This window comes from Sardina pilchardus, chromosome 3 (assembly GCF_963854185.1).
Source record: "Sardina pilchardus chromosome 3, fSarPil1.1, whole genome shotgun sequence".
Classification (NCBI taxonomy): Eukaryota; Metazoa; Chordata; class Actinopteri; order Clupeiformes; family Clupeidae; genus Sardina; species Sardina pilchardus.
The window spans coordinates 13,766,455-13,781,957 of record NC_084996.1 but is presented as its reverse complement, the minus strand read 5'-3'; the positions used below and the strand labels follow the sequence as shown (position 1 = coordinate 13,781,957).

The 15,503-nt window shown below is 42.2% G+C and overlaps 1 protein-coding gene and 2 non-coding genes across 3 annotated transcripts; 2 read left to right on the top strand and 1 right to left on the bottom strand.

Moving 5' to 3' along the window:
- The first annotated feature begins 265 nt into the window (after positions 1–265).
- On the top strand, positions 266–419 carry LOC134077654 (U12 minor spliceosomal RNA). Its single transcript, XR_009938701.1, has one exon. It is a non-coding gene; the product is annotated as a U12 minor spliceosomal RNA (small nuclear RNA).
- A 221-nt stretch (positions 420–640) lies between these two features.
- On the bottom strand, positions 641–12,094 carry zgc:158803 (LUC7 domain-containing protein). The gene is made up of 11 exons (XM_062530923.1): positions 11,459–12,094; positions 10,745–10,839; positions 10,544–10,642; positions 10,227–10,337; positions 8,726–8,869; positions 8,143–8,319; positions 6,207–6,373; positions 5,630–5,659; positions 3,951–4,018; positions 3,758–3,890; positions 641–1,899 (listed from the first exon to the last, which is right to left on the bottom strand). Exons 1-11 carry the CDS (start codon positions 11,517–11,519, stop codon positions 1,662–1,664), a joined length of 1,323 nt encoding a protein of 440 aa, XP_062386907.1. The 5' UTR covers positions 11,520–12,094; the 3' UTR covers positions 641–1,661.
- LOC134077656 (U12 minor spliceosomal RNA) lies at positions 3,246–3,399 on the top strand. Its single transcript, XR_009938702.1, has one exon. It is a non-coding gene; the product is annotated as a U12 minor spliceosomal RNA (small nuclear RNA).
- Positions 12,095–15,503: the final 3,409 nt, after the last annotated feature.

The window sequence follows — 15,503 nt, the reverse complement described above, 5'->3', positions numbered from 1 at the left end:
AATAATACCAGCTGGCGAATCATGTCACACGTTACCCATGAGCCTTTGCGAATATACTTGCAGCAATACAATGTTTTTATTCATTTAACTCTATAAATTATTGCAGTGTATGATTATTTTACGTGCTAAAATAGACGTGGTCATTTAAATGATTAGATGGGTATGGGTGATTTATTGATTGTCTTAACAATTTGCTGCCTTTTTCCAACCATGGATGAGGCGACTCATCGAATATATAAGTCCTTATTTCGATTATCAACTCTTCATGCCTTAAACTGATGAGTAAGGAAAATAACGACGCGGGGTGACGCCCGTGTCCTCGCCAACACATGCGAGAAGAATTTTTGAAAGGGTATAGGTCTGTTTGCTGAGGTGACTCGCTTACTTCGCGAGATGCCTTGCAATCTGGGATCTACCCTACCCCTACCTCTGTAAAAATATAAATGATTAAGTAGCGATTCTCCACAGAAGTAGATTGTAACATATATGGTTGCTGATAACAATACCTATGGAAATATATACTTGATATGCTGACATGGCTGGCTTACTTTCAAAATCACTCCTCCAGCTAAATACATTATTCCTTTTATTCAAGACCTTCATATCTCCCAAAAGACATATGACAAGGCTCAAGACAGTCTCAGAGGCATAAATCTTTATTTGTTGTGAACAGCACAAGGAGCCGGGGTATCCACATAGCCCATCACCTTAAAAGCTGCATGCCAATGCACTCTCATTCCTCGGTATGCTTCAGGCAGAAAAGTTTTATTCAAAAGAAAGGTAAAAACCAAATGGTCTCCTCGAGGGGTTCGTATACTCTTCGATGAATCATGTACAACTGATCATGTCCATTTAACACCAAATTACATCCAAACAATTTATGACATAAGAATCATACATATGTGGGGAATATTTTTCACTCATCACTGACAGAGCCACTTCCCTGTCCAGGCCCAAATCATGAGATTGCACCATAATGATCCTTCCACCATAATGATCCTTCTGTTCCTGCTATCTAAAGAAGAATCTATTTTACTGGTACGTAGATGAAATAAGGTCTGACCATGGGGGATGAGACTGTTCAACACACAACTGTCAGTCGATCCAAAAAAAAAAAAAAAAAAAGCTTTTTAAACATATATTGTGTAGGAAAAAGACTTTTTTTTTTGTACATAAAACACAACCATCCGTTATGCAATTAAGCAGTGACAAGGGAGCAAATATCCATAAACAATGTTCATTACAGTGATTGCTTAAAAAAAAAAGAAGCTAAAATGAAGCCTTTGGTAGGATCTCCACCTTCCTCTCTTCATTAACCCCTCCTTATCTTCCGCCATCCTGCTTACTCATCCCCGTGACCCCTTCAGAGGAGATGGTCTACCAATGCTGAGGTAATTTTCCTCCTCATCCATGTTCCCTAGCACTGTAGCTCACCCTGGCGCATCCTTTTGCCTCTAACAACCCATTTTACCTCGCTGTCAGCTGCTCCCACCCACACTTCATAGTAGTAAATGTACTCCAAACATCCACCTATCAATCACACACACACACACACACGCACGCACGCACGCAAACACACACACACACACACATCCTCCAACAGCCCTGCACACATGCTCTAAGTGGCTCGGTAAACCATTCTTCCCTCCCCGTTTGTTGTTCTAGAGCTCCCCGGACTCGCGCTCCTCTGAACTGGAGCGCCTCTCTCCTTCCAGGGACGGCGAGTGCTCTCTCCCTCGGGGCACGTCCGGCGAGGCCGACCACTCTTCGTCCATCATCATCATCCTCTCGGACTCCCTGTTGGGCAGCTCGCTCGGGCCCCTCTCCTCGCGGCCCAGCTCCTGGCTTGGAGAGAAGCCCCTCTCCCGCTGGGGGGGTGGTGAGCGCTCTCTAGAGGACCTTAATGATACAAAAGAACAAGGGGACAGAGAGAGAACATATTGAGACATCCAGGCTCTCGCGACAAGGGAGTCAATGGGAGTACAGATGCTGTGACGTGTCATATGTAAACAACAACAAGGACCAATCCCATCAGCCTTTAACAGATAGTAACTTATTTGTATATTAAAATGTACAAAACATGCTTTCAAGAAGTATTCCAATACAGAGGTCACAACATTTCCAAGGTAGAAACACTTTTGAAATTCAAAATGAAAATGCTATTTAGGCCCTGACAATAAAAAAAGAGCTACAACCATGATGGCAAGGCATTTGAAAAAAAAAAAAAAAAAGCCATAGATAATGTCATGTCATGTCACACATAACCCTAGCCTGATGTGGTCATGCTCACAATTCTAGTCAGAATGTGAGTGTGATATCGCTCCATTGGGATGTAATTATGGGGCGTGTTTCAACCGATACAGGACGAGGGGCATGTCTCTGCACTCATTGGATAGACCTAACCAAACAGAGCAATAGCTTATATCTTCTGGTATTTTTTGACAGTTATTGCGCTGTCTTGTACAACACCCGAGAGCGAAATCAAAGACAACAAAATATGTAGCAGGGTAGGCTATTTGGAAAACATTTCCCCTACTTCGTTTTTAAAAATAATTCCATCCAAACCGATGCTACAAACATGCTAAGAACAGCTGGGGAAGTGTGTCGCAAACCCAACAAGCAAACAGAGATTTTCGAACAAACAATGGAACAACCTTGATGAAAGTGAAACCTAAGTTTTCCAACATATCCACTTTGCCCCACGTTTTCAGAAATAATCGTGTGATACCTCCATTTTCATGTAAATGAAAGGCAAAACTGCATGGAAATAATATGCATTTGTAGCAACAGCGTTTCTGTTGCAATAAAAATAAACCTAAGCGTGCTCAGATAACGAGGTACTGTTGCTCATCTGTCCATCATCGTCTAAAGCCTGCCCCGACAATTTGATTGGTGTGAACAGCTCTGGTTCAGGGATTGTTCCACCAAAACTGATCAATGACAGACCGAACTTCCCACTCTCAATTGTAGTGGGTGGGGCTAAGCTGGCAGCTGGCAACCAGGCTACCATTACCCATGAGCCTTTGCAAGTACATAATTGCAGCATTACCATGTTTTTATTATTTTAACTCTATAAATTATTGCAGTGTATGATGATTTAACATGCTAAAGATAGATGTGCACACCTAAATTATCAGATGGATATGGGGGATTTATTGATTGTTTCATCAATATGCTGCCTTTTGCAACCATGGATGAGGCAACTCATTGAATACTTAAGTCCTTATTTCGGCTCTCAACTGGTCATGCCTTAAACTGATGAGTAAGGAAAATAACGATGCGGGGTGACGCCCGTGTCCTCGCCAACACATGCGAGAAGAATTTTTGAGAGGGTATAGGTCTGTTTGCTGAGGTGACTCGCTTACTTCGCGAGATGCCTTGCAATCTGGGATCTACCCTACCCCTACACTTGTTAAATAATAAATACAAAGTAGTACTATCAAAGATTTGTGAAAACGTTGATGGTTGACTTTGGAGACGTAGTTTCCTGTCACAGGTAAGGCATGGCAGGCCTTCCTTAAAAACAGCGTACACTACATACATTATTTCTCTTTGTTAATTGGCATATATGTGTAATATGTTCATTTTTGAGATGTTCAAACATCTCATGAACTTTGGGGCCATGTAAGCATAGGCTTATTTATCTGTGTACTTAGGTGTGTATACAAGACTGATTTTTGCAGAGTAGATTGCACTGATTACAATGATGAGCATGTGACATCAGCACAACATCTGGAAAGAGACAAGAGTTTAGTACCTCTTCTTCTTGCCCTTGTGGGAGTGGGGGTGGGAGTGTGAGCGTGAGCGTTGTCTATCCTTGTGCCTGTGTCTGTGCCTCCTCTCCCGGTCTCTGTCTCGTTCCCTCTCTCCTCCTCCTCCTCCACCTCCTCCACCACCTCCACCACCTCCTCCACCACCACCTGCACCACCTCCTCCTCCTCCTCCTCCACCTCCTCCATCTTCACGCGACCGAGACGACTGGTGACGTCTTGAATGACGGGAGGAACTGCTTCCATCTCTGAACATGAAAAGAAGGTTGGCGTTAAGCAACACTATTCACTTTAGCATTTACAGTTTGTGATGCAACACACCACCAAGGCACCAAGGTTTCAAGGGTTAACGCTTACATGGTTTCATGGTTTACTTCCTGTTATTATTTACCACCATCACAATTCCTGTTTTTAATTGTGCTATACTAGTGCAGCCCCCGTTCAAACATGATACTCCCGTAGAAAACCCATAGCCCAATCAGAGAGGGTTAAAGCGGAGCGAGAGGCGCAAACGTTCGACCATTTCCGCGTTTTGTTATCGCAAAGGGGAGGGGGGAACGAAATCCCCCTTTAAGCAGACCTAGAAAGTGCCGTTACATTTGAACTGAACTGCTTGCCGATTGATATCCCACTATGACGTCTTTCCTTAAGCAGACAGGAACGGTTCGAATTTTGCTTCCATAGAGATGCATTATGTTGCTCTATCTTGTCAGTAATTAAGGATCTTTGGCCCAATTAGGCTACATGCCCGCAGGTAGACCTGCTTTAATAAGAGGATGATGGGTAAAACATCATTCCAGCTAAGCATTCAATAATGAATACCGAATATGATATTATAATACATTATAATAAATGTGCGTTGAGCAGTTAAAGCATGGCTGCATGTGATATTCTTTTACAGATCAATATGACAAACAGCTGTTATTGAATTAAGGCAATACGTTGTTCAAAAACAATCTCTGTTAGCCTTATAAGTGACAATAACATCATGATATGAAAGTCAAACCATTTAGTTAAATGATGCATCATCATATGAAATGTTTTCTGTCTGCCACTCACTGTCTGTAGCTGGTCATGTTCTGAATGGGTGGCATTCTGAAACATGGTTTCCATTTGGGACCTTGCACTCGGAACTGTCGTTTGTTTAGTCTAAAGACAATGCAAAGTATTGTCTAGGCTAGGCTAGGCTATTCAAAGCATCAGTGAATAGTTTTTTACGGTTTGAACAGCCACTGCATAGCCCACCCATGTTTGTTGGCGTCGTGTTTCAAAATTGCGGAATCATTTTATGCTAGCAAACCAGAAGAGGTCAAACATGCTAATTATCCAAACATCTCGCATCTTGACTGTACCTGTGCACTGATTCAGTGCTGGCAAAACTCTGCACTGTGCAAGAGTGGGAGCGGCGAGCAGCTAGAGCAATAAAGGCCAATGGGTGCTTCTTTTACTAATATATTGAACGGTATATTTTGTCTGCCTCTGATGCTGTGCTGTGCGAGAGTGGGAGAGGGAGTGGCCAGAGGCTATAGCAGCAAAAGCCAATGAGTGCTTCTTTTACCATTGTATTTTACGATATCTTTTGCATTTCTTATCCAAACAACGTCAAACTTGGTATTGCACTTACTCATTATTGTAGCAAGACACCTGACATTCGGTTTGACACACACACACACACACACACACACACACACACACACACACACACACACACACACACACACACACACACACACACACACACACACACACACACACACACACACACACACACACACACAATAATGCATGGGTACAACTTTTCAGGTTTCTACTGGGTACCGGATACTGTGTAGAAATGGAAACACAAATGCAATGTTTACCTGTACCGGTCCCCACTTCTGGATCTTGTTCTGGAAAAATGAGCACAAAAGCCACTTAAACATCTCAATTACTGAAACACAATATGGCAAGGGTTACATGGAGCTGGTTCACACAGTAGACAAAGGAAAAGTTATACATGTATTAACTTTTCCCAATAAGGTTTCCAATTTTTTATCTTAAGCATATAAATTCATTATGGTTTGCTGAATTGTTGTGTAAAAGTACTGTGAAGACCAGTACCCATCAAGCTATTTATCTGATTCCCAATATCAAGGAATGTTCCTAGCATTTTTTTTTCTGTCACAAGAGCGATTTAAAAGTAGGAGAAAAGATAAACAATGCTGGATTTAAATGCAAACATACAAATGTTCAGCTGAGCTGTGAAATCTCTTTCATTACTCAAATACTATAACCATAGCTGTGGTGTCTACATAATACAGTATTGTCATGTCATTATGCCCTTCAGTAAATGTTCACTCATAAGACCAGTTGAAGAGCATGTGCCATTGGAATACAGACACGAGAGCTTCTATAAGAATCACTAGGCTAATATTCAGTCATTCTTTCCAGACTCACCTCCGCCTGTCTCGTTCTCTCTCAAGCTCTCGCTCTCGCTCTCTCTCACGCTCTCTTTCTCTCTCCCTCTCCCGCTCTCGTTCCCACTCCCTCTCTCGTTGCTCCTCTTTGTCTCGCTCCTCCCGTCTTCTCATCCTCATTTGTTCCTGTTTCTCTGCGACGGTTTTCTTTGGAAAGGACAAACAAAACATCAGTTAAATATTATTTAACATCAGTTAAAACCAAGCCAATGCCTGTATTTTTGTAATACACATTTAACAGCTGTCTCAAAATCAAAAAGTTAATACTATTAAAATCCCTAGTAGAGATACACCTATTTTCATGTGATCGGCCATGACCGGCAACTGTCCGGTCAGTCTGAGATATGCCAATTTGATGCCGGTCAGATGCACTCGCACGTACTTGTAACATCACACAGCTGAGTTTGCCAAGTTTGATGAAGCTAGCAAAGGACACTCAGGGCAGAGACGGTTTATAAAGCGAGACGATTCCTAAGAGGGTAAATTCTGGTTTCATTGTGACGTAGGATTCGCAACTGCCACTCCCCTTTAGGAGGCAAACGGGAGGTCCGGTGTCAATGTATTTCTATGGGAGAAATAAACATTATCTCGGATTATGACCATTCCCTTAGCCCTACATTTCGCAATGCAAGTAACGAACCCATACTCTACAAGGCACACGTCTTTCTAACATTCCCACATTGAAATCGCATTTTCCAGTGAGATAAATACATAGAAAAATAACTTTGTTAGCGATCTGTCTCTGTCTCCGCTAATAGCGCAGGCCGCCTGTTCTCAACGGCACACTGCTTCTGCTGCTTCTACACCGTTCTACACTGATTATTTCGTCTCCGATCACGCCCCTTTAGGAGGCAGGAAGTGGTGCCATTTCGTTCCATTGAAAAAAACCTTTATGATTCATGTTAGTAAATATACAATCTTTGCTCATGCTTGATAAAGCGCTAATACTGAGTTTTTCTATGCAGCGAATGCTGCTTTGCCATATTGAGTGGTATTCACTAAGCTGTCACTTAAACAGCGCTCATCACCGCTCATCCCTGCCGCTAATTGCATGCCCACAGCTGAACCACAAGTGCAGCTGAACAGAGATAACCAATTGCGACATTAACAACTAGAAAATCACTCAGAGAGCGCAGCTACCTCCACCTGCATTGCTCTTCCTAGGTTGTCATACATTTGAACCGAAACTATTCAGATCTCCACCACGTGGCCATACCATGCCATTACACCACTAAGCTAAATACATAAATGCCTCTGGAATCCCGACAGAATTACGGATCAGTCCCAAAATGTAATCGTTTCTTCCTTGAGTCATGTCTGACCTTCCCTGAAAATCTCATCGAAATCCATCCATTACTTTTTGAGTTATCTTGCTAACAGACAGACAGTCTGACTCCTGCATGACGTTGTGCAATCCAAATATGGACACTTCCTTTGTATCAATCGCGAAAGTTCAAAGGTGAGTCTAGACTGAGAACGCATGTCATTGGGTATGCTTCAAGGCAATTTTCTCAATTTTTTTTTTATTATAAACATCTCAGCCTATGTAGCACCCATATACACCGAACTTTTCCGTTATACACATATTCTGAAGATATTTACAGATGGATATTGGATGCGAGAACAAATCACAGTGTTCCAACAGTGCATTTCTATTATTAGTGTCTGAAATGTCCCACACTGGGAAGCATTATAGTTTGATACTGCAGCTGAAATTAGACTTGAAGAATCATCTGTCTGTTCACAATTTTTTTAACCGCCATTCCATTATTGATACATTGAACTCGGAATCGGCTAAAATCTGTATCGGCAGGTCAAATTCTATGAAAAATCTGAAATTGGAATGTCCCAAAAAATGTGTTCACAGACCCCACAAAACGAAACGTAGCAAACAAAGTTAACTTATATCTTCTTACCCTGAGCTTGTCGAGCTTCTCACGTATTTCAATAAATCCCAGATGCAGCTTTCCACCGAAGTGGTCAGCCAAGCGTCGGTCATTGTCATGGAGACCAAGGTAGGCAGAGCACACCTCACAAACTCTCAGTTTCTGCTGCTGGAAGCTTGAGGCTGGCATGGAGTTCCTGTAAATGTCCTGAGACACACAATCATCAGTCAATTGATTTGTCTTGCTCAGATGCGGTATCTTATAGCAAAGCTGTGACTCAAGGGTATCTTTGTAGACACACAGACGCTGCTGAAAGTTTTACAATTATGCAATCCAGTTGCTACATTTTGTTAGTAATTGTTTGATGTAGCAATAACAGTTCACAGATATGCATTATACAATGTGCTGCACAAACAAACATCGTAGCAACACAGCGACAGATAGCCATCTTGGAAATACAAGCTTGGGGCTTCAGTGTTCGTATAAGCTGACAGGTAGGAATTTCAACTTCAGAGGGCGTCCTAATTGTAACTTCCTGCTGGGAATACAACTGGAGCACACCATAAGAGTCTAGATGAAGATGCAAAAAAAAAAAAAAAATCAGTTGTGTTACCTCAGCCTCCTTCTTCATGGCTTTGGTCTTCTCCACCTTCTCCAACACCTGCTGTGCCTCATCCACGTTGCCTTCCCCACCCAGCTGCTCAGCTCGTGCCAGCAGTTTCCCAATCTCCTCATTGAGCTCATGCACGCGTTCCGCCTGAGAAACAAGAGTGCCTGTTTATATACTTGATCTTCACAAAGTCTTGGGCTATGAGATCACAACGCTAATCATAAATGACCACCAAGAGGCATTGTAATCCGATCACTCAAACCAGTTGCTGAGGTGGCCTGGGATGTGTCTGATCAAATATTTTGTAGTGTAAATGTTGAGGTAACAAGCGTCCCCAACTTCTAGTGGAGGTGATGTACAATAGGCAGTAATTAAATCTGGATCTGGACACAACAGGCATAACTGTAAAAAGCAATGGTCTCCATTGTCTGCTTATGATCCAGCCATCAGAGCTCCATTTGAAAAAAAACAATTTGGGCCAGAGCGCTTCAGATAGATGGATACTTCCCAAGGGAAATTTTAGAAGTTTTGTTCATTAAGGCGAGACACGGCAGGTGAAAACATCGTTTTTGTGACCTTCGGTCAATTTTCGAGATTTTGTGCTAGTTTGCTACCTTAGCATGTATTCTACCACCCTACTACAACAAAGTCCGATTTGCACATTTAGGTGTTTATTTCACGACATGTTGTCTACTCGCGCCTATGTATTTCTCCTAATCTCACCAAAAGGGAGCAGTGAGGGGTTAGGTGCCTTGCTCAAAGGCACTTCAGCTGTGGACTGTTCGGGGATCGAACCGGCAACCCTAACCAGTAGGCCACGGCTGCCCTCAGCCTATGTAGCATCTATGTACAGTACACCAAACTTTCCAGTTATACACTTAACAGTATTCTGAAGATATTTACAGAGGGGTTTGTTAATTCATCATTCCTGGCCTGATTTATGTGACATTTTAATCAAAAAAGCATGGCAAAAAAACGTTGTTTTTTTTTTAAGGCTATGGACAGTATATTTGGATTTCCTAGGCAATGAAAGCAGATATCCTGAAATCCTTCTGTAATTTTATTGTAATCTTGTTTGTTAACGACATGAAAGAATAATTTTGCATCTGGCTTTATCATATGTTCAGATCTATCTACCGGAAATATATGCAAAATCACACATATTTAATGAGATAATGCCTAATTTGTATAATTAAACATACACATACTTGTGTAAGTAATCAACTGAGGAAGTTTCATGGTGATATCTATTATTTTAAAATGTTACCCTATTCACCTGTAGTGCCTTAACACATCATGAAGAGTTACACTGCTTCATAAATGTTTCTCTGAGTACAGACTGTGAATACTTTTGGCAATGACAATTGACTTCCTGGATGAATAACTTTAGGTCCCACAGATAGACAGATAGATAAATACAAATGGTGTGCAGCTTGACATGGATTGTGAAGACCAGATAACATTAACATGAAAACAGCAAAACTGTTATGTGAATGTGGCAAACCTTTGCAGCAACTTCAGCACTGATCTCCTCTTGCGTCTCAGCAAGACGTTTCTTGGCAAGCTCTGTCCGCCGGTCACAGTCAGCTATGAATGACTGCAGGTGTTCCGCTGCCTGTGGAACACAATAACAGTCATTTTTACATTGACAGTGATATCAGTGAGAATTCAGGATGAGGATGAGTAGAACAACGACAATCAGTAGAAGATTTGTCACTTTGGACAAAGGCGTCTGCCAAATAGCATAGCATAGCAAAGCAAGATGAAAAATTATGTTTCTAGCTAAATACAAATATGAAAACAATGACATGCACAACTTACATCCAGCTCAAAGAAATACTCCTTCTGTTTAGAGGCAATCTCATAGTCTGCCCTGAGGGCCAAGTCATGGACCTTCTCACACTCTCCCAGGTCCATTCTCTGTGATACAAAAAACAATTATCAAAACATTACTTGCTATTTGACACTTTGGTCATTGACAACTTTATGAGGTTTTATGAAGTTCTGAGGAGTAAAACTCACAGTGCCCGAAAGTATGTCATGAGGACATGAATTTAGCAGGTGACTCTTGCAGACCCTCTCATCAGTAAACTTGATCCTCTGGCGCATGCTGTCCCCTGTTAAAAAGAGCATTGTGAAATGATAATCAATACGCATGTCTTAGAATTCACACAGGCGCACAAAGACATTTCATTAATTACCTACAAATACATAACACCAACACACTTCGTGTTTGTTATGTGACACTATGTAAACAGTTCAGACACATGTAACATGTTTGTGTTAACAGACTTTTAACTCTGACGTTAGTAACTTAGTCGAGACATCTGCACTACTTTTGCCCTGTTCAAATCAATGAAGTGAACATCTAACATCTAACGGTAATGTGTAATTCTTGAACAAGCCCATATTGCTAACGTAGATACACATTTTGGCTACATAAACAAGTTACAGAAGGGGATTTTTTGCTATGACAGACATCCCAGTACTAATTCAATTTTGACGAAGACTCTTGCTAGCCGTTAACATTAGCCAAGTTTGCTTGCTTGTAGTGCTGACTTCACATTAGCTAGCTTAGCCACCAAGATAGCGTAACCTTAGCTAGCCAGGCACGTTCGCTTTGAAAGCGACATGCTACTGTTAGCTAAATAGCTACATCATGTGTCTGGGGTATTAGGTGGTCCGCTCGGTGCTAACTTACATGCGTTGTGTGAAAACGTATATAGCTGAACTCACCATCTCTTCCAGTACCCATGAGTTGGTCCAGCATTGCCCTCATCTGCGCTTGAGCCGACATCTTCTCTACTCCTGTCGCTGTCTCCTGACAGACCACGCGCCGAAATGTTGTGTCCACAGGCTGATTGACGACGCCAAGCTAGCTCACTAGCTAAGGCCTTCAGTAACGTCAGGTAAGCTAGTTAGCAAACGTTTGAAAGTTTGAAATCACAAGATAGCTAACGTTATACTTCAGAGTCCAAAAGGCAATCCACGACGAACATGACTTCACAAATTATGATGGAGACATTCTTATCGATAACAGTTCCTCAAATGATCCTCTTTCATCTCTGTAGCCCGTCTTCCTCTGAATTATGCAGGCTAATGTTATGTGCTAGGCGGCTCACAAGCACCGTGCTGGTTTCGTTTGAGTTTTGCCACTACGTTACGTTTCGCTAGCCAGCGAACAGTCTCAAGACTTGGGAGGAAAACTTGTTTCTGGGAACAATTAAATACAGACTGAAATGTGATCAGTCATTCCGCACACATTGTGTAATAAATTAGTTTTCTACAGTTTGGCGTTATCCGTTTCAGGTTGCTCTGCCGAGGCTTGCCGCTAGCCTCTCGGACAACCCGTTCCCTCCACCGAACGATATGAGGAAGCGCTGAATCTACTGACTTCAACAGTCACTGACGTCACTGCTCAACACAGTACTAGCCGGGGCCAGAGAGCCACGCTACCGCTCTGTATGGGGCCTAGACACACGAAAGAAATAGGCCTACAGCTATTTGATACAATTATTTGACAAATGTTTATGTTTGTAGCTCTCAAAAGACGCATGTTTTATGTGACATCAGTAAACATCACATTATCATTATACAAGTTACAGCTTAAAGTATAGTCAGCCTAGCCTACAATTTACCAATATTGACAAGAAATTTGAATTATCTCACTACACAAGCTGGTGGGCCAGCTAACAATGCATATTGTAATGGTCCAGTTGGGATAAAACCATGGCCTGCACAAGAAGCTGTGGCATATAAGGTCGTCTTCCGAATATTGATATAGGATAAACCAACATAACTAAGGTGTGTGTTTATCTGGTCTGTGATTTATTTCTACCGCACAAGAGGCGTGATCAATGGGCATAGTTCAAATGACTGTAGGCTATGGATAATCCCTCAACCAATCAGACCAATGATCCAGGTGCACCTGGTGGATAAGCCAGTTTGTGATTGGACCCAGCAAACATAGAGAGGGAGTAGGAGAGATAGATGTGCAGGTTTCCAGCCTGAGCTTCAGGACGAAATCCAAATCGCTCTCCAGGAGACATTTCAGGACATATATTAAATACTGATTTAGAAAAGACTAATGCAGTTCATGTAAATCATGCCCATTCCTGTAGAAAACCTGTAGAATTCATTTTATAGTCCCTTTCCTTAGCAAGACTTTGCAAGGGAACACAAAAGTTTTTGCGAGGGAATGCAAAAGTATTGTGGATGTGTGTCCCTCTCCATTTAACATACTGGCAGTTTGCTAGTAATTTAGGCCACTTCACTACTAAGCCTGATTTAGCTGTGACTGTTCAAGTAAAGTGACTTTCATAAAACCAGAACAGTCAGGGGACAGACCATCTCCTGTCCTGGTGCCACACATATGAAAGCGAAACGAAATTCTGCAGGTCCGGGATCGAGATTGGTGTAAGCTGTTGAGAAAAACTTATGTAACCTAATACAAGATCTCTCATGATAAAGTAATCGACTGATAAAATAAGGTTAGATAGGCCTAGTCTTTTTGACCTTGTACATATGTTATCTATTGTTCTGAAGTAGTGTTATTTTTAAGCAAATTATATTTGACTTTGAAAAAGAAGTCTGGATCTCGGTGACCTCCGTGTGTATGGCCATGCACCCACATGCTCTCGTAGGTGTGCACCGACTGTGTGCTGTGCTGTGTATAGGAAGGGGGAGGGGAATGGCTAGAGCAGCTAGAGCCTATAAATGCTTCTTTTAATGATATGCTTTAGTTTGCATATGTAATCTAAACAACATCAAACACTGTACCCACTACTAGTTCCCTTAGCCAGACACAAATGTGAAGTCGGTGAATTCGGTGAAGTCGAAAGATTTGCGACGGACAGATGGACAGATGTTCCTGAAATTAATAGATGAGTATCATCTAAGTAGGCCCAAACAAAGACATAGCAATCCAAGGTTCCTCTTAAAGGAGAATCCCAGCAAGTTTTCACATATAGACCTCTGTTTTTCAAAGTCACCGAGTACTGTTGGTATGAAGAAATTGGTGCTATCTAGCTTGAGTTCCTGCAGCCAACAGCTAGTCGCCTGCTAAAGTGCTAACACTCTTCACTGCATTGGATTTTAATCATTACATTGTACAACATCAATAAAAAGTGAGATTGGAATGGCAGGCAACAATGGTATAATGATAAACATTTGTAAACAGTTAATGGTATGAGTACGAAAAGGGAGCAAATTAAGAAGTGGGAGGTGGGATACGAATGAACGTGGAACGTGAAGTTGTGCAAAAATAGCCTCTCTCGCACAACTGTATAGTGGCACTGGCAGTATTGCTTTATAAATCATGTGATGGGTCAACACTCAGCATGCCATGTCCCCATGACTCTAGTAAGAAGAACATCCTGTCTGTCCCTTTGACAATATTACTCCAGATGCCCAGTGTTTAGTCCAGAGGAGTTTTTCATCTGGAAGATGTTTGTGATCACCAGCCGATGTTCTGCATGGAGGGAGAGGAGCTGTTAACATTAACGCTGCTGTTAATTCTCCCCACTTCCTGCTGCTTGCCCACTTCCTTGCTCCAGACTCGATGTTCTGTGCCCACTCTATCGCTGAAGTCCCCCATACATATGAGTTTAGCTGTAGGTTCCCTGGATGGCTACCTCGAGACTTCTGTTGAAAGACTTCTGTCCTCTTTGTTGTTGTGCTCTGCGTCCAGAGTTGGCGCATAGGCAGTGGCACTGATGAGAGTGGCAAACTGTTTCTTTGTAAGAATGAGACGCCATGCCATTAGCCTTTCGTTGATGCCGATCAGGGATTCAGGGATGTGTTGCAGCAGTTGGGTACCAGCAAACTCCATACCATGGAGGTGGCACATGCCTTCAAGAAGAAAGTATAACCCATGCCAACTTCTGTCAGGGAGTCCTCCACATGTAGCCTGGTGTCGCGCGCGCACGCACGCGCATGCGCACACATACAGTACACACACACACACACACACACACACACACACACACACACACACACACACACACACACACACACACACACACAGGAACATTGTCTGTACAGACACATGCAAGCTTGTACAGACACAGACATATTTACATGCACTCACAGGCTCATATACAAACCACACACACACACGCACACACACACACACTGGCAAAATAGCTATCTTTTCATCTCAGGTTGTAGGTCATCTTTCCATGCCAGAGAGTAATAGTAAGATGTAAAACTGCATTGTTGTGATCTCTCGTTGTCAATTTGACCGGACTGTACTTCAAATTCAAAGGGTTAACTTCCATCTTGAGGGCTACTACTTTACAGCAGTGGAGAAAGTTGTAGCATCACCTGATGGAACTGTACAGCCCGTGACTGCAGTCCTCTATTCTTCCAAATGCACCATCAGAGCACCTCTCCCTACCCCGGATATATAGGCTACAAAAAAAAGAGTATGAACAAAGACCACACATATTTTAAAGGACAGTTCATATCCTGACTATGGCCTACTAAAGCCATCGATATCGATGGCTTTGCACTGGCCTATTCAAACCGCAGAGATCAGGTAGCAGACGTCTCTGTTCTCGCAGGACCCTCAAGCCGTTCGCACCCTGAAAACGCTCATGTACATTACATGGACTTGCCACACTGTACTTTTTACCCCCTTCTCTGTTACTAGTTATTAAACTATTCTATCTTTCTTTTTTAATAGTTATAGTTTTTAATAGTTAGTACAGTAGGCTACAAATAATCTTTATGTGACAAAGGGTTCACAAATGTGGGGGGGTTTGTTAATTCATTAAAGATT

Bases quoted from the DNA above. Each gene is read 5' to 3' on its own strand.
- zgc:158803 (XM_062530923.1), bottom strand. From the start codon at position 11,519: ATGTCGGCTCAAGCGCAGATGAGGGCAATGCTGGACCAACTCATGGGT. The intron at 10,643-10,744 runs GTGAGTTTTACT...TTTGTATCACAG, and splicing joins ATGACATACTTTCGGGCACT to AGAATGGACCTGGGAGAGTG. The intron at 5,660-6,206 runs GTGAGTCTGGAA...TCATTTTTCCAG, and splicing joins AGAGAACGAGACAGGCGGAG to AACAAGATCCAGAAGTGGGG.